At 39.2% G+C, this 20,225-nt stretch overlaps 1 protein-coding gene across 3 annotated transcripts in view; it reads left to right on the plus strand.

Moving 5' to 3' along the window:
• Positions 1 to 20,225, plus strand: part of LOC134533031 (guanylate cyclase 32E) — a 234,740-nt gene that overhangs the window by 102,653 nt on the left and 111,862 nt on the right. For all 3 annotated transcript variants that reach the window (XM_063370180.1, XM_063370179.1, XM_063370178.1), the window contains 2 exons: positions 3,329 to 3,451; positions 7,823 to 8,003. In XM_063370180.1, the coding sequence (XP_063226250.1) occupies positions 3,329 to 3,451; positions 7,823 to 8,003 (304 nt within the window). The remainder of the gene's footprint in view (positions 1 to 3,328; positions 3,452 to 7,822; positions 8,004 to 20,225) is intronic.

The following is a 20,225-nucleotide window of genomic DNA, read 5'->3' on the forward strand; positions in this document are numbered from 1 at the left end:
GATTTACTCCCCAAAAGTATAATTTATTTGATTTTGTTTTGATTTGCTGTCAACTGTATGGTTATTCAATATCGCGTTACAAACGTTGCAATCATGGTATCTAATAATTTGGTGCAGAGAGGAGATTTTAAAACTTTTGAAAAATAATGCCTTCAACTAAAAAAATATGACAATTTTAATTTTGGTTTTATATTCAGAATTGTTAATAATTTGCCTGTCAATTAATTTTGGCTTGACTGAGTTCTTGTGCACTCTGTACACTGATCATAACTTACGAAACGAAGATTTAATCTTAAATTTGGCTCCCGCAAATTCATGTCTCAGTAAATAAATGTACAGTAACACTTGTTAAAAATATTTTTGTCTGAATTAAATGAAGAAATTTAATAAAAAATAATAATACGAACGAACTTTTTGGCTTGATAATACCGTTTACAGAGACCAAAATTTGTACACGTTCGAGTTTCCCTATGGAAAACCACAAAAACGAGTGAATTATGCGAGGTCAAACGCACACACGTAGTTATGTACCTGAATTCGCACACGACCCTAGACGCGAGACAGTTGCAGGAAAGTTGATTTACGTTCGGACGCGCGCTAATGCACTGTGGGCGAGAGAACGGAACAACTATCGTCGAGCAGGTGGTAGATAGATATACCTGGAATGGGATGACGAAGGATGGCAAAAAGCTCTCCCCGCAGGTGGATGGACGCGGTTTGCCCGCACCAATGGTCTTCATCTTCTGTCTCGAGTCTTCCCCCCCCCCCTCCCTTCTTCCCACAATCCCACGTCAACGCCTCTCTTGGCACTCTTCGCGAGCAGACCGAGTACCCGGCGCCGTCGACAACCGGAGATCTGTGCTAGTAGCCGGTGGAGGGGGGGGGGGGGGCGTCACCGCGTAATTTACCGTGCTCTAAATTCGGAACACACCCTCCCTCACTCCCTCCCTCCCTCGCCGTGAGAGGAAACTGTTTCAAGAGTTCCAGACAAGCGCTCACCCACCCGGCTGAACGGAGGGAAAAGAGAAAGAGAGAGAGAGAGAGAGAGAGAGAGACCCACCCCCCTGCAACATGAACAGCCGCACGCGATTTAAAAAAATTTTTGTTCTTCATTCGCACGAAGAGTGCAAGAGGAGGGGGAGGGGATGGTTGAAAGCAAATCAGATGATATTTCAAACACTATAAAAAAAATGAAATGGAGAATCGCTCATGTCTCTAACTACGGGCGGAGACTCTTCCCGGAGACTTAGTGGAGGCAGGCCGTCGCCCGCGAACAAGTGAAGAATGTTCCCGTCGGGTGCTACATATATACATACCCGCGAGAGCACTTCACCCGAAATGGGTGAAGAACTGTTGCGGGTTGGATGTAAATTTGGATTTAGGGAAGCAAAACGGGGGCATATATAAATATATAATTTTTTAGACTGCTGGCGGGGACATTCATTCATATTTTCTCCGAGTAGTTTCTTACAATGAATGCGTTTAGTAAATAATTGTGATGTTGTCTAAGAGCTCCTCGGTTCAAACATTTATTCCCAGCCCTACATTGTGAAGACTATGGTAAGTAATTTCTCAATGTCCTCAGACTGAAAAAAATTCTTCTTTAAATTAATTTCATCCCTACTAATACTATAAATGCGAAAGTGTGTTTGTTTGTCCTTCTTTCACGCAGCTACGGAGCAACGAATCGACATGATATTTTGTATATAGATAGTTTATGGGTTGGAGAGCGACATAGACTACATATAATTATGAAATTATATCCCCAAGGGAGTGAAAAAAGGGTAAATTAAGTTAAATAATAGGAAATCATAGGAGATAGGTCATAGACACACAAACAGTGAGTTTTTGTCATTTCTTTATGTCCGGCTCACGGTCATATTGTAAGGTCTGGCAACTTCCTACCCTTCTCCTTGGCGAAACCCATCCGATTAGTGAAGCTCGCGGCTGCTAGCGAACTAAAGGTGCTAATAACAGTTTAATTTAGGACTTCGCAAATAAATGGCGTTGCCTTGAATTTGCAACGCGCTATCATTTGGTGCGTTCGTCACGTCTTACCTAGGGGTTACCTGCCTTCCCACAAAGTGAAGCTGAATATTGGCGACCTGGTTTTGCTGATGCGTAGCCTTGATACATCGAGATTGTGCAATCGGTGGGACGTTTTTCAAATGTGTGTCCAACAGACTAAAAATTCGGTAGTGATGTTCCTTATATTTTGATGTGTTTAGTTCAGCACGGGCAACGCCGGGTTCTTATAGTATGTATGTTAGTGTTTCAGTTAATTTTTAATGAATTATTAATTCATATACACATTAATAAAGCAAGTAAAGTGTGGCAATCATTTGCTATTACAAAGCATTAGATTTTAACGAACAATTAAATATTAAAAGTAAGAAAAGAATTTGGGTATATGATTCCATATGTATAATTTATTTTGATTATAAATTATTACATTATTATTTTAGTAACAATTAAAACTAATAAATTAGAATAAACTTTCAGAATATTTATTGATTTTCATTACTAATTAAAATTTATCTTATTTATTTTACTGAATTATATAATTATTTTGTACACATGTTTACATTAATATTTATTTAAATTATTTAAATTAAATTCAGTATTTATTTCAAAAAATTAATTTGATTGAATTCATACTTTACCAACCATATTTATAATATCACTCTAGTTTTTTGTTATTTTATTTCTATTAATTATTTGCATGCACAATTAAAGTTTTTTTTATTGCGCCAAGTAAGTATACCGTAACGACTAACACGCATGCATAAGTACACGCAACTTTTTTTTGTTGTTGCGAGAATGCCGTACTTCGTGCAACATTATGGTTTTATGCCGATTCCGCACACGCTGGAATTATCAGATGTCTAAAAAAAAACACGACGACGAGGTACGACGTACGAGATGTCCGCCGTCCTGCTTGAGGCGGTCGGTTTATTTTATTACCTTTGAGAGATTTGTGCAATGGGAGTGCATGACTTTTGGACATACGCCATTGCTAAGCACATGTATGTCTGTAGAATAAAACTACAAAAAACCTAAAAGACAAAAATATATTCCATATTCCTGTTATGGAATATTATGTGGTGTTCATATCCTGTTGACAACAGCAATTTTTTTGCTTTATTTGTGTTTTTTTTGTCTTTTGGTTTTTTTTGTAGTTTTCTTCTACAGACACACGTGTGCTTAGCAATGGCGTATGTCCAAAAGCTTACATCAGGTCGGTTGACTCTTGTGACTTGCTGTCAGCGGCGAGCGGAGTCGCCGAGTGCGGCACAGCCGGGGGCTGGATCCATTGGTCGTGTTGCAGTTCTGCACGCACCACGCGACCTCGGACAAGCGGCTGTACCCCACGTTCGCCCGCACGCGTCCCGCCGAGACGCAGATCTCCAAGTCCGTGGTGTCGGTGCTGCTCGCCTTCAACTGGACCCAGGTGAGAGAGCCAGCGCCGGCCCGAGAGGTCTTTCTCGGAGAAAAAAACCGTCCAAATCGCAGAAGCAGACCCCATGGTAAAGCAGTTTGCGTTTTGAGCCGATCGCGGCTTGAAAGCACAAATATTTCCGTCCATATCTGTAACTAGGGACACCTGTATTTCGCGAATACATTTCGTGTCAAGGTATTTCACAAAATACTGTAGCTTTTCTTCTGTGGTTATTGGCTGAGGTCGGTGAGAGGTTTCGTCCCGCTCTTGACGGGGCTAATGAGAATGTGGTCACCGTACTGCTGCACCCTCACAATTTGCCATGGCTCTTAGAAAAAGCTACACTGTTTTGTGAAATGCCTTGACATGAAATGAAATCGCGAAATACAGGTGTCCCTATCTATAACTAGAGACTGAAAAAATTCGCGGTTTCAGTGACCTCTAGGATGGACTCCATGATCCTCCATGTATTCGGGAAAATCACACCTCCTCATTGGCAAATGACTCGTGACACACTTGTCAACTGGAATGCTTGTGATTCGAATCTACTTTCGTCGAGGGTTATTCATTGGCTCAAAGACCTTCTGGCAAACTGTGGTCCAATCAATAAGGCAACAAAAAGTTAAAAACATTTGTTTTTCTAGCCCATCGCGAAATCAAACCGCGAATTTCTCCAGTCTCTATCTATAACAAACTAAACTAAAAAAAAGTGCGCTATGATCACATTTAAGTCATTCAAGCCCTAAAAGTATTCCCTCACAGATAGCAACCATTGCTGGGGCAGACCACAGCCAAGCTCCTCTTCTGGTCGCGACAGCTAGTTTTAGTTAGGGACACGTATTTACGCCTTCCCTCACCCCAAAAAAAATTATCTGTAAGCTCATCAGACTGAAATAAGCATACCCACGCCAACCGGTTTCTTCCCCTGTGGTTGGTGACCATCTGCAAGAGAAACAATTGCCCTATTTGACCGGGGCAATTCAGGACGCGTTTGCTTCCACCCAGAACGACTGTGATTCGTGTGCCTGCAGTTAACATGAACCTGAATAAAACTCGACCAATCACGAAACACATACGATGCTACAGTGTTTTAACTTTCAGCAAGTCTCGAAATCTTTTCGTTAAAAATACGTAGTTCAGCTATTTGATATCACGAATAACTCTTCGTTTATTTCAGACAAATTCTTCGTCGAAAAGTCCGTAAAATTTGTCGTAATTTCTAACAGTGTAGCAACGTCATTATTTTGGTGCTGTGGGCAGATGTTAAGTAGCTATTGATAAGTGGAATGAGAAGACTGTGTTGCAGCTGACTCATCCAGTACATCAGTTGAAAATGAACGCTGTTATGGAAAATCCCGCTAAAGTTCAACAGCCCAGATCTAGCACCGAGTGACCACAACCTTGCCAGGCACTTACTTGTAACGGTGATTGGCGTCGCACCACTTCGATGACAATGCACTTTCGCGATGATGTTATAGAGTGGCTTCATTCTCAGGCGGCAGAAGTTTTTTTAAAGTTAAAGAAGATATTTTAAAAATTGTAAACGTTAGGACAAATGTCTCACTTGTGTATGGCGATTATGTCAAAAATAAAAGTACAGTTGGAGTGTTCCAATTTTTTTTTTACTTTTTTTGAAGTTATAAGTTACTTCTTTAGACGCGTTTGAAATAATGATGAGAGTGAAATTTTAAGATGCACGCGCATCACTGTAACACAAAATTAACAGGTTGAAGCTGCCCGCTAAACCGTTCATTAAGTCTCGAAAAAAAGCTACCAACAAAATAGAAATAGAATCTCCATTAGTCGCGCATGTTGGCACGCTCATTGCCTCTGATCACTGTTTTCATATTTATAATATTTATCCACATATTGCTAGTTTCTACATTCATAACACGTGTTTTAGTTTCATACAAGTGCGAATTATATATGTGCTAATAAATTATCTTCAGTAGTGATTTAAATTGAATATTTTGATTAATATTATTTACTATTCGTAAATATTAGTAAAAAATGTGCCTTTATACTTTTTCAAGTGCTTTAATATAATTGATGTTAACTATCCGTATGTATTATTTATTGATATAAATTAAAATATAATTAATACTAAATATTATTAAATTATTAATGTTAAATATTTATTATTGGTTATTTAATATTTACAAAATAAAGAAATAAATCTAATAAAACATTTAATAAAAAAATTGTGATAAAAATTAAAATCGAACATCAAATTAAAATATTAATTTTTAATATTTATTAAATTGAATAAATAATATATACTTATAAAAATAAATAAACAAATTTAATGAAAACGTTTTGATAAAAATGAAAAGTGAACAATAAATTAAGAAAATAATAAATATTTTAAAAATTAATAAACTTAAATTAAATTTTTAATATAATTTTAAATTTATTTATTTTCTTTTAAAAATTAATTAATCAATAATAATTATTTAAAATTAAGAATCTTATAATTATAGTGCAAATTATGTAATATATATTTATTATTCTCTAATTTTATTTATTTAATTTTTCAAATTTAAACTGAACTTTATTGACTGTGTTGACTATCTTTTTACAGCCTTTTTATTATTTTACTGTAATTAATTATTTGCATGCAATTAAAAACTATCGTTTAGTACACGCACCCATTTTTTTTGTAATAAAACTTCTGTAAGTACGGGTGTCTGTCATTTATCAACGAACGAAACGGAATTTTCTTTTCTTTCGAATTATCTCATTAGTTCGCCGAGTTCCGAACGGCCCTGCCATTGGGAAGTGGCTTTTCAAATGACTGATACTCCGTGTCGGCTTCGATGCTTCTCTCCTCCTCCTCCGAAGCTCTTCCCTCATTCTCTCTCCGGAACTCCCGTCTTTTTTTTCCAGCGCCTCTTACTTACGTCTGGCGTCTCGGTCGTTACCCTCCGCCCGTCGCCGACAACAGCTTCGACGCCGCGCGGCGTCGCGACGCCCACGCCGCGTCCTGCCCCGGGTCTGACGTGGAACCACACCGTCTAAACATACACGTGTTTTGGTAGCGCACCCAAGCATGCGAAATGAAAATCCACGTGTACACTGTAAAAAAAAGGGGGGTTGTCTGTAAAGTCGGTTTACGGACGATAGTTTAACGTGACAACGTCATAACAAAACATTGGTGAAATGATTGCATACTTTTATGAATAAAATTGAATCATTTTTATTGAATTATCACTATTTTGTATGGATACAAAGAAGGAGTAAAATGAAATCTACAATTTAATTGATAAATTTACTTTTATTTGCACTCATTAATTAAAATATGTATATTACTTTAACGAACAGATTATTTTAACTATAACGTTTATACATGTTTGCTATTTAACTTCTTCCGATCTGTGTTATTCTGTTAAGGATAGGACGATGATAAGAAAAGTAGGAGACGAATGGGAGAGTTTCAAGTTTAATGTGCCTCGAAAAAGTCAAATCGATGGTTGTTCCAATCGAGTGGAAGAGAGATAGATGCGGCGCAAGTTTACAATGAGCGTAACGGGACAATGTGCGTAACGGGACAATGAGTCATCCTTTTTCGTGCGTGCAGCCGGCGTTCATCGATTTATTAGACGTTGTCACGTCAAAAATATATTTTTTTCTTCTAAATTTTCACAAATGTTTTTGGTGTATTTTTTTTAAATACACACAATAATGCAAGTTACGTATTACATCACTCAGGCAAGGTACCATTTAATGGTGGCAAAAAGTCATGCGATTTTTTTTTCATGCTTGAACTGTCACATATCTAAAATAACGCTTAGTAAACATCTGGCGAGAAAATTTGTGACTCAACAAAAAAAAATGTGGGAGAGCTGTCGGAATAATTGTTAAGGAAAACCCCGTAATCGATAGTGCCACATCGATGCAAGAAGATACAACTAAATTATTTAATGATAAGAAGGACTTGATAAATGAACAGGTTGTCGTGATTAATTATGTTTTGGAATGTTAACCTTAACACAAATAATTAATTACGTTTTCTACCACGATTTAAAAATAAAATAGCAAAACGTAAAAATGTTTATGATTGTAAACGTGACGTCAATTATCATTACAATTTCAATGTGCAAGTACCTACGTTAACAACTTCTTTAAAAGCATTATTTCCCTTGCCTGTATGTTTGTGTGTGTTTTATTACCGGAAAACCTGTCTACAAACACAGAATTGAAAGAGTCACAAACGTTTCACCCACGTACCCATCTAACAATATTTCTTTGTTGACATATTCTTCAGGTGGGCCGTGCGAAGCAATGCCGCAGGTCGGATGTGCTTCAGAACTAAGCAGTTGTTCTGTAGTTTGGTTCATTTTGGAAGTAGATTGTTCGCAAGGGTCCCGCTGACGTTCGTCGCAGGTGGCGCTGTTCTACCTGAATACAGACGAGATGGACAAGGTGGCGCTGACCATCGCGTCCGTCATGGAGAGGTCGGGCGTGGCGGTGCGCTTCCGGCGCTGGTGGTCCAAGCCCTACATCCACGGCTACGAGGAGAACCCCTTCGTGCAGATGGTGGAGGACACCTTCCGGGACGTGCGCGGTGAGTGTGCCCATGCTCTCTCTCTTAGATACATGCATGGTGAGTGTGCCCATGATCTCTCTTCTCTCTCGCTTAGATGCATGCATGGTGAGTGTGCCCATGATCGCTCTCTCTTATATACATGCATGGTGAGTGTGCCCATGCTATCTCTCTCTTAGATACATGAATGGTGAGTGTGCCCATGATCTGTCTTCTCTCTCGCTTAGATGCATGCATGGTGAGTGTGCCCATGATCTCTCTCTCTTAGATACATGAATGGTGAGTGTGCCCATGATCTCTCTCTCTTATATACATGCATGGTGAGTGTGCCCATGCTCTCTCTCTCTTAGATACATGAATGGTGAGTGTGCCCAAAATCTGTCTTCTCTCTCGCTTAGATGCATGCATGGTGAGTGTGCCCATGATCTCTCTCTCATATACATGCATGGTGAGTGTGCCCATGCTCTCTCTCTCTCTTAGATACATGAATGGTGAGTGTGCCCATGATCTCTCTTCTCTCTCGCTTAGATGCATGCATGGTGAGTGTGCCCATGATCTCTCTCTCTTATATACATGCATGGTGAGTGTGCCCATGCTCTCTCTCTCTTAGATACATGAATGGTGAGTGTGCCCATGATCTGTCTTCTCTCTCGCTTAGATGCATGCATGGTGAGTGTGCCCATGATCTCTCTCTCTTATATACATGCATGGTGAGTGTGCCCATGCTCTCTCTCTCTTAGATACATGAATGGTGAGTGTGCCCATGATCTCTCTTCTCTCTCGCTTAGATGCATGCATGGTGAGTGTGCCCATGATCTCTCTCTCTTATATACATGCATGGTGAGTGTGCCCATGCTCTCTCTCTCTTAGATACATGAATGGTGAGTGTGCCCATGATCTGTCTTCTCTCTCGCTTAGATGCATGCATGGTGAGTGTGCCCATGATCTCTCTCTCTTATATACATGCATGGTGAGTGTGCCCATGCTCTCTCTCTTAGATACATGAATGGTGAGTGTGCCCATGATCTCTCTTCTCTCTCGCTTAGATGCATGCATGGTGAGTGTGCCCATGATCTGTCTTCTCTCTCGCTTAGATGCATGCATGGTGAGTGTGCCCATGATCTCTCTCTCTTATATACATGCATGGTGAGTGTGCCCATGCTCTCTCTCTCTTAGATACATGAATGGTGAGTGTGCCCATGATCTGTCTTCTCTCTCGCTTAGATGCATGCATGGTGAGTGTGCCCATGATCTCTCTCTCTTATATACATGCATGGTGAGTGTGCCCATGCTCTCTCTCTCTTAGATACATGAATGGTGAGTGTGCCCATGATCTCTCTTCTCTCTCGCTTAGATGCATGCATGGTGAGTGTGCCCATGATCTCTCTCTCTTATATACATGCATGGTGAGTGTGCCCATGCTCTCTCTCTCTTAGATACATGAATGGTGAGTGTGCCCATGATCTGTCTTCTTTCTCGCTTAGATGCATGCATGGTGAGTTTGCCCATGATCTCTCTCTCTTATATACATGCATGGTGAGTGTGCCCATGCTCTCTCTCTCTTAGATACATGAATGGTGAGTGTGCCCATGATCTGTCTTCTCTCTCGCTTAGATGCATGCATGGTGAGTGTGCCCATGATCTCTCTCTCTTATATACATGCATGGTGAGTGTGCCCATGCTCTCTCTCTCTTAGATACATGAATGGTGAGTGTGCCCATGATCTGTCTTCTCTCTCGCTTAGATGCATGCATGGTGAGTGTGCCCATGATCTCTCTCTCTTATATACATGCATGGTGAGTGTGCCCATGCTCTCTCTCTCTTAGATACATGAATGGTGAGTGTGCCCATGATCTGTCTTCTCTCTCGCTTAGATGCATGCATGGTGAGAGTGCCCATGATCTCTCTCTCTTATATACATGCATGGTGAGTGTGCCCATGCTCTCTCTCTCTTAGATACATGAATGGTGAGTGTGCCCATGATCTCTCTTCTCTCTCGCTTAGATGCATGCATGGTGAGTGTGCCCATGATCTCTCTCTCTTATATACATGCATGGTGAGTGTGCCCATGCTCTCTCTCTCTTAGATACATGAATGGTGAGTGTGCCCATGATCTGTCTTCTCTCTCGCTTAGATGCATGCATGGTGAGTGTGCCCATGATCTCTCTCTCTTATATACATGCATGGTGAGTGTGCCCATGCTCTCTCTCTCTTAGATACATGAATGGTGAGTGTGCCCATGATCTGTCTTCTCTCTCGCTTAGATGCATGCATGGTGAGTGTGCCCATGATCTCTCTCTCTTATATACATGCATGGTGAGTGTGCCCATGCTCTCTCTCTCTTAGATACATGAATGGTGAGTGTGCCCATGCTCTCTCTCTCTTAGATACATGAATGGTGAGTGTGCCCATGATCTGTCTTCTCTCTCGCTTAGATGCATGCATGGTGAGTGTGCCCATGATCTCTCTCTCTTATATACATGCATGGTGAGTGTGCTCATGCTCTCTCTCTCTCTTAGATCCATGAATGGTGAGTGTGCCCATGATCTGTCTTCTCTCTCGCTTAGATGCATGCATGGTGAGTGTGCCCATGATCTCTCTCTCTTATATACATGCATGGTGAGTGTGCCCATGCTCTCTCTCTCTTAGATACATGAATGGTGAGTGTGCCCATGATCTGTCCTCTCTCGCTTAGATGCAATCATGGTGAGTGTGCCCATGATCTCTCTCTCTTATATACATGCATGGTGAGTGTGCCCATGCTCTCTCTCTCTTAGATACATGAATGGTGAGTGTGCCCATGATCTGTCTTCTCTCTCGCTTAGATGCATGCATGGTGAGTGTGCCCATGCTCTCTCTCTTAGATACATGAATGGTGAGTGTGCCCATGATCTGTCTTCTCTCTCGCTTAGGTGCATGCATGGTGAGTGTGCCCATGCTCTCTCTCTCTTAGATACATGCATGATGAGTGTGCCCATTCTCTCCCTCTTAGATACATGCATTTTTAGTGTGTCTATGCTCTCTCTGTCTCTCCTCTCTCTTAGATACATGCATTGCGAGTGTGCCCATGCTCTCTCTCTCTGACCCATGAATACACACCTCAATCTGCATAGTGAGTGTGCCCACAATATTTAGAAATGATATTAAATCTACAGACATTTAAACGAAGAATTCGCCTCAAATAAACGAAGAGTTCGTCCTGGTTTCAGATGTCCGCATCTTCATATAAACTACGCCGTGTGTAAACTTCTCAGCCCCGGGGCTCGCAGTGGCGCGGGACGCAGTTCACTAACTGAGGCAATTTGCGGGCGGGCCCTCCGAGCGTGTGTCTCGTCACCGGCCCTGCTAGCCGCCCTCCTTCCCCCACCCCTCCCATCACCTTTTCACACTCCCGGATAGTTCGGTTACGTTTCGGACGCACAAAAAAATATCATTGATTACTTTCCACATGTATAAAATTACTTATTTTTGCTTGTTTTGTATCGAAATAAAATCTAGCTATTTTGTTCAAGCTCAGTAAAATTTTGCACAATTGACCTTGAACCAAAATAAGTGAAAAATCACTGCCTGCCTGAGATTTTGGAAAAAAAACTTCCCCCATCCTTCAAAGTGAAACCTCTTTACTCTATGTAAAGTCCGGGTGATGCCAGGTACTTATTATAATAGTGTAAAGTGCAGATCTTCTAACCTTATGCAATTTGGCTTGAAGGTAAAATGTGGAACCAGCCAATGGACAAAAGGTGCCAACCTATTAGTGAACAAGTGTGTGGATTTCAATCTGGTATCAAAAATTAACACATATTTTCAGTGTTGTTAAGTAACGAATTACAAGTAATCAGATTACTTGTAACGATTACTTTTCAAGTAATTTATACTTGTAACGAGTTACATTTAAAAAATGTAATTTGTACTTGTAATCGGAATATATAACATTAATTGTAATCGTTACATTAAGGTAATCGATACCTTATATTTACTTGCCGTTACTTTTATTCTCGGAACGAATAATGAATACAATTAAGAACAAGAACAACATACATTTTTGTATTAGTAAAGTTTATAATTTTACGCTTGTAGTGCTATGATCGTATGCACGGTAAGCGAACTAGATAATGAATTTTATTAATGATATGTGTTAACACTGTTTTTTACAACATTTACTGACATTAGCTACTGTATTTCCACGATTGTAATTGTTTTGTAGGGTCAATTCCCAAATTTAAGGAGTGTTACCTTTATTACAGGTAGCTACTTGTATGAAGTATTTTGATGTTATTCAAGCAAGTTTGTCCTCAAATATTATTCATTTAATTAAAGATAATACATTTAATCATTACATGAAATCATTTTTTTAACAAAACATATATGTATGTACATTAATGTAACAGTGTGTAAAAAAAATCGTAAGTCAGTTTTAAAATGATAGCGGAAAGTAATCGTAATTGTAATTTTACTGATTACATCTATGTAAAGTAATTTTTACTTGTAATTAGTTACATTGTCACCACAGTAATTGTAATTGAGCCCAATTACTTTTACCGAGTACTTTTAACAACACTGCATATTTTACAGGTATCTACGAATTACTTTAAAACCCAATATCCTTCAACAACACCTTATGACATATAATCAATCTCTTCTTATATCGTCATCTTCGTGGAGATGTTTTTAGATCACTATCGTTGCAGGTTGATCAACATAATTTTTTTACCATTTCGTTTCCATCGTTTCGGTCTCAGGGCTTCATCACATTCTTTTATCTTTCCAGCTTTAGGATTTGGAGTTACATTAGCAAATATTATGGTTTATTCCTGCACAGTAAATGATGATTGGAATATAACTTTATTTTATTTGTCCGACAAAATGAAATCATTTACTGAACCTGGGATTCGTTTAACTTACGTTTATTTCTTAAAAATGACCGTTAAATAAAGAGCTTCTTAAGTGGCGACATTTAGATTTTAATCATCTTTTATTCAAATTTTAAGAGTTCGTGCTCGTAAACAAGTTAAGAAAACGGGTTAGTGACTCTAAGGTAAGGTAAGGTCTTATTTACTTTGTCCGTTATCTAGTCAAACGAGCTTCTTAACGGGAGGTTGAGAATAATAACACCGCCATCCGCGAAATAAAAAACGGCCGTTCCTCCAATCCGGACGCTCACGACCATCTGCTTTATAGCGTTGTAAATTGATTCTCAAGTGCTTCGTCCCAGTTCGCGAGATCCCTTTGTCCTCGTCGCACTTATGTCGGAGGGGAGTTCCCAGCCAGCAGACGCGATTGTATAAAGGCGCTGAAATTCGAGGTGGTAGTTCGCAGCCAGCACAGAATAAAAAAAATTCTCTACTTCTACAAAAGATTCCTTTGGAAAAAAAAATTGCCAAGAAATAGTTTGTAATTCTACAAGAATGATACTGTAACTTTGTACAACATATGGCATACGTGAAATAATTTTTTTCGAGGCAATACTTAGTATCTCTTACTATAATTGGCGTATAATTTTACATTATAATTGATGTTACATTGAAGCATTATTTTGTTATTCCATGGAAAAGATAATCTCTTATTAAAAAAACTGGACCCTTTTTTTATTATGCTTACAGCAGCAGTTACAGTGCGCAGTTAATATTGTAAGACTATTAACGGAACTGTTTACAAATAACTTTGACAACGCAAAGCATAACTGCCAGTGTAAGAATCCGAAGCCAGTATTACTGCGAACACTATTTTGCAGTGATTCAGTTGATTTCATGTAAATGTACAAATTTACAAAATATTGTCGCGTGTCATGACGGACGAAGTTTTCACACCGTTAAAACTTTTTTTGATGATTCCTTGCAATGGAGTAAGATGCCAATTCCTGAGTAGTCGCAACTGTTTCGTCATAGAGAGCCTTCCAAGTCCGTGCCAACAGAGGGGGGGAGGGTTGCGAGGGGGAAGGGTTGCGAGGGGGGCGTAATTAAACATAAGGTGGAAAGTATATATCTCGCCCCCTCCCCCTTCTGCTTCGTTCCTCAACAATTAAACCGCCTCTTCCATTAAATAACATTGAACGAAACTGTTCTTGGATAAAAGAAATAAAGTTTTCGATTATTATTATTTGATAAAGGTTTACATCATTGCCTATATTTGCTACAACAATGTCCATAATATATATTACAAAATCTCACCCCGCTATGAACATCATTCAAAAATATAGAAATTTATTTAGTGTCCCCCCCCCCCTCCTCCTCTTTCCACACTCTTTCAGAAAAGTTGGCACAAGCATGGAGTCTGCTGTGTTCGCCCATGCCGCTTCAATTGTGCCGTCCAGATAAACTGTTTAGTTTCATCCGTGCTTAGAAGTATTCTCCTAAGTTGTCGCTCCTGTATTTTCTGGTCTTGTTGCAACCGTCTCGTCGTTGTCAGCGTAATGTGATCGCCTGTGCGGTCATTTGTTCTGATTTAATTCCTTTCCCGAAAATATTGTTGATACAAGCTGATGTTGGCTTGTTCTCCAAGTGTTTGTTTGTTTCATCTTTGTTGTCCATTCCTGAGCTTTTTTCTATGGCAAAAAGCGTTAAACACCACTGGCTTATCTCTAAAAAATATTGTATTAAACATCGCTGAGGCTATAAAAATCCTTAGAACTTTTTTTTATTTAGGTTTGATATTCAATGCATTAATATGACTATATTACAAAAATTCTCCCAACTAAATGAAAGTGTATACCATTGTAAACATACCAACTAAATGAGAGTGTATACCATTGTAAACATACACACGTGTCACTGTTTACGCTACTTTATTTTTGACAGTTCTAGTTGGCAATTCATACGCCCTTTAAATTATTCATGCAATGGGGAATTTTGACTTAATACAATTTATTGAAAAAATTCAAGCAACGCAAATTAAAAAATATCAAACATAAACCACAGAGAACAATCCTAAAAACAGCTTTACAGTTTATATGACATAGCTGTTTTTAGGCTTTTTTTATAGCTGCTTTAGGCTTTTTTATATTTATATTTTTGAAGTGAAACTTCTTTGCTGAAGCGCTACAATTTTCTAGCATTACGAAAATTCCGATCGCACGAGGGGAATAGTTAGGTACGTGGTGGGGGAACCGGTAGAGGAGGAGAGTGCGTCAGCGGCGACGCCACTCCAACGCATGCGCTAGCGGTCGAATGGGAAGACGGCAAGGAGGGGGGATAGGTACTTAGCGTAGCATGCTATATGCTAGTTGTAACGGCCGGAAGGGGAGACGGCAGGGGAGAGGTAGAAATGACGCAGCAGTGATGCTACGGAATTATCGTAAGGCTGCTTGTGTTTTCGTAACGGATAACGATTGACGCTATCATATATATATATTTTTTTAAAGTATATAAAATACGTAATTTATTCACACGGAAAAGATTTATTTATTTGTGCAATCAACTCTTATGAACATAATTCATTTTTTATGTGTCTATGTAGTGTGATTGAAAATGTAAAAAAGACGTATTTACTTAAAGGTTAGCTTTATACATTTAATTTATTTTCTTGGTATGAGAACACTGTGATTTGAAATGTCTAAAGGACTTGTAGACTTGTGGTATAGACTTTATAAGTTTAATTTATGTTCTGTTGGAGTGTTTTTTATTTTTAATTTTATATACTCACCTGGAGATCGTGATTTAGCATCATGCCAAAAAATAATAAAAGTGTCAAAAGCAGATCAGAGATATTATCAAAGGCAGCTTGGGAATAAACCTCCAAAAGAGGCGTCAAAAAGTGCCAATGAACGGATGCGAGAATACAGTATGCAGAAAAGGGCTCTTTTTTTTTCCATTTGAGATCATACACGCATCCTTACTACTCTTATGCACACCGCCTTATTTTTAAATTTTAATTTGCGATCTTGAATTTGTCCATGACAAAGAGTGCAGAATTGCAATTGGCGTATGTCCAGGAAATTGTCTTAAATCAAATCGAACGCCAATGTGCGCCATAATTAGTCTGTGCCACACGCAGCTCTGTCACGCGTGTTATCACGGAATGCGTGACATCAGGAAGAGAGTCGTAACTGGCGTTACGCCATCACGCCGTGGCGCTGTGGCACGTGGTCATTCATCAATCAGCGCCTTGGAATAAGCCCTTGGACCGGGGGAAACCCAGTATTCACTGAACCCTTGAGTTAGACGCCCGGATAATCCAAGCTCGTGCATTGTCTGGTTTTTGGCGTGTAACATATTAGCTCACGATATATTGCATGTGGTGGTGGCAGTAATTTCGCGAATGCGACGGAAGCAAAGGAACGGAAATGTGTAACCACGGTGTCTGCCACCTGTGGAGAATGGCGAGAACCTAAGTTCACAAAGCCAAAGGTAAACTTAAAAGTAATAACTGTTTAATTAACTCTAACAAGGCGGGCAGTATTCTACTAAAATTACTTGTCGAAAATTAGGTCCAAAGCCGGGGATCAGCATCTCTTCAAGTCTTCTTCGCCTTTTCATTATATATTTTATATATTTTAACCTTTGATATTTGTCATAATGTTGGTACCGTGTGTATCAAACAGATACATTGTTCATACTGGGCATAACGTCTGACATCTGTCGGACTCGCGTGACAACAACGCAAGGTTTTCACACAAAAATCTTGGAACTGTCCGGTATTATTATGTTAGTGTTTTTGATTGAACATCCTTTTTTTTTCAACTTCCCCCCCCTTCCTCCATCACAACATACTGTCCGCGAATCGCACTCTTCTGTGTACCGACCGTGTTGGCTTAGTAAATATACTCGCGCAGGCAAACCGCGCAGCCATGTGACTTTTAACTGCAAGCGCGCGCTCGGACGTCGTCCGAGATAACAAACATCATCCCATCTAGTGGGGCGCTGCGGCGGGGGAGGGGGGGGGGAGCAATGCCCACGCGCACCGAGATATGCGCAGTGGACACAAGTACGAGTTGACGAATGATGCGAATCACAGGTTTCATGCACAGAAAAAAAATTTTTTTTTCTTCTAAATTTGTTGTGCTGTTACAAAAAAAAAAGATTCCTTCGGAAAGTTTGTAATACTACAAGAAATATATTGTAACTTTGTACAACACGTGACTATGGATATTTTTGCACATATGAAATACGATTTAGGGGAGGACGGGGCAAGTTGGCGATGTTAAGAGTTCACCATTTTTTATAATTTTAATTTTGGAAATACGATTTCCTTCTTTCCAGACACTATTAGAATAGTCTTTTGTCGTGGTGTAACTACATGAAAAAAATCTATATTTCTATATTATCTCAAAAATTCTGCCCTTTTAAAAATATAATGCAAATGTGCCATCTTGCCCCGTTACCGGGGCAAGATGACTTTGACTACGGGGTAAGATGACATTTTTGACACAAGTTTAAACATATTTATTCTTAGAATGCAAACTACTGTAAACTAACTAATTTAACATTGTTACATGCGTTTTTACATATAAGGCATGTTATTAAAGGCTTGGTTTGTTGAAAATTACAATTAATAGTTAACTTACATAACTAATTCAGAGTTGGTGTTTTATAAACAATAATCGCACACAAATTTTCCTCCTTCAAAGTTCGAGCAGTCCTCGTGCCACCATGTGTGGCATTTGCAACACTCGATCCAGTCTTCTGATGGAGGATTGACATAAATCTCATCACACACTGGACACTGCACTTCGGATATTTGAGCTGAAGTCATGCCTGTCGAAAGTTGGAGCTTCTTGGATTTTTCTCGAGAATCGAGCTTCAGTTTCTTAGTAACAGTTCCTTTTTTGGCTTCTCTAGACTCTTGTCTTTGTTGCTTCAAACGTTCTTGTTCTATCCTCTGAGCTCTCCTCTGAACCAGAATCGCTTTCATGGGTGAGCTTGTGATGACACTTGCATTTTGCTTATGAGATTATAAAGCTCAGAAAATCAAACAAAAGTTATAAAAGAGTTGTATGTGGATACCACAAAATCCGTATAAAGCACTTGGGGCAAGATGACGAGTCGTCATCTTGCCCCAGTCAACTTGCCCCGATCAGCAATGTTATTAGTATTGGATTTTTTCGCTAGGAAAAAAAATAAAAGGTTAACAATATATAGTGGTTAAGAAAAGTATATAGTCTAAGGTAATAATGTGTGGCATTGAATATCCAAATATCTTACCTGTTTGTCCATGAGATATTACTTCGAAGTTCTTGAAAATTACAATACGTCAGACCAAATGTACGAACATCATCTAACAAACAACTAAATCGTGGCAGCGGCTTCACTGTGCGATTCTTTAGTGCCCACCAGTGTGGAGCGCTAGTAGTGTCTGTTAGGTGGTGCTATCTAGTGCCATGACGTGGAAATAAGTCATTCGTCATCTTGCCCCGCTCGTCAACTTGCCCCGTCCTCCCCTATATTATATTTATATATGTGTGTATGTATAAATATATAAATATTTATTTATTTGATGTTTAATTAAGCATTATTTTGTCAAATCATGGGAAAGATAATAGAATATTCAATAATTTGAATTATTGTGTTTTATTGTGCTTTTTACGTGCACAGTTAATACCGGAAAGTTAATTCGGGAACGGTTCACAAATAACTTTAACTACGCATTGGCGGTACTGGGACAACACAAAGAATAAATGGCCAGAATAAGAACCCAGTATTACTGCGATTACTATTTTGTAGTGATACAGTTGTTTTCATGTTAATGTACAAATTTACAAATGTATTTATGTTTAAATTTATATTTCTGTTCCATTAAGAAACAATTACCGTGTAAAAACATAGGTGGATGATGTACGTTAGGTTTTTCTTCGCTCGGTTATGCAGAGTTTCATTGGGATCCAAATAGCTTGGTCCGACTTGTGAATTAATGTGAGTTACTTCGGTGTTTCGCATCGATATGACAATCCTTCCTCGTTGAGAAATATTTTCTGAATAAATATGATACAATTGTTTTACTATTTAATATATGTGTATTTAGATATAAACAATAAAAACAAAATACAGTTGCTGTTTTAACACTTTCAGGACGATTTTCGTGCGACATCCGAACGAAATGTTTTATTCTGTCAATCGGAACTTTTATTATAGTTCTCTTTAATACAGTGATCGAATTACATACGACTGCAGACTACTCTGCGATGTATTTTCGAATAACTGTGAGTGAAAAGAACAGATTTCAAAAATTCTTACAGTAGAAATTTCTAAAAGTTGGGTCGGTACAGGCTTATTTACCAACGCATAGTTTGCTGGTCTTGAAAGTGGTAACAAATGGAATAGAGCTGTCTGCATCTTCAAAAGAGGAATGTTTATGTACCAAAGCCGCTAAGTTGGCAACACTCGTCACGAAAACCGAGGAAAGGCCAAGAATTTTTTTTTTTTTTTTTTTCATTTGGAGCGGCTACTCGTCGTAGTGGTTACGAGTGACAGATCTGCGCGTGTTTTACGTCCTGGGAACGAGCGAATCTGGGATGGCGCGCCCGAAATAGTTCTCAGAGTAAATAAGACCGGTGAGCGGGTTTCCCGCGCGGCGGCTCGCCGGCTGACCCGCGGGGTCGGGTGTTGTCGGGAGACGGCATGCCGCGACGTGGTCTTAAGAGGCCACTCCAGTGTTTCAGGGGCACTACTCAACCCGCGTTAACCTCATAAGATTCAATGCTATTTTCATTTTGCTTATAACTTATTAACTAATATAGATTTCGAAATGATGCTTGCTTGATGTGTAAGACAACGATGCTCTTATCAAAGCCCCTTTCTTCAAAAACGTGCATAAATCATGTTTTTATACTAATCTTTACTAATATGCATAAGTGTATTGTCTAGGTTTGAACCATAGTTTTTTTGCACATTTTTGAAGAAAGGGGCTTTGATAAGAGCATCGTTGTCTTACATATCAAGCAAGCATCATTTCGAAATCTATATTAGTTTATAAGTTATAAGGAAAATGAAAATAGCATTGAATCTCACGAGGTTAACGCGGGTTGCGTAGTGCCCCTGAAACACTGGAGTGGCCTCTTAAGTCACTTCTTGCCTCGCCGTCGTTGCGTTGCAACAAGCAAAAAATGTTTTGTGTCCCCCTATGAACATGACCTGAACTATCAGCTGGACAAAAAAAAGGGCTTGCCTGGTATCTATGTAAAGGCGTACGTATCTCATCTTAGTTGACAATAGCGCGGTATTTGTTTCGGCGTGCACTGTAGCCAGATATATTGCTATATATCCATAGAGCACAAATGTTGTAGACACCACTTTGTAATGTTCCAGAAAAATT

Source organism: Bacillus rossius, chromosome 6, assembly GCF_032445375.1.
Source record: "Bacillus rossius redtenbacheri isolate Brsri chromosome 6, Brsri_v3, whole genome shotgun sequence".
In the NCBI taxonomy this organism is placed as follows: domain Eukaryota; kingdom Metazoa; phylum Arthropoda; class Insecta; order Phasmatodea; family Bacillidae; genus Bacillus; species Bacillus rossius.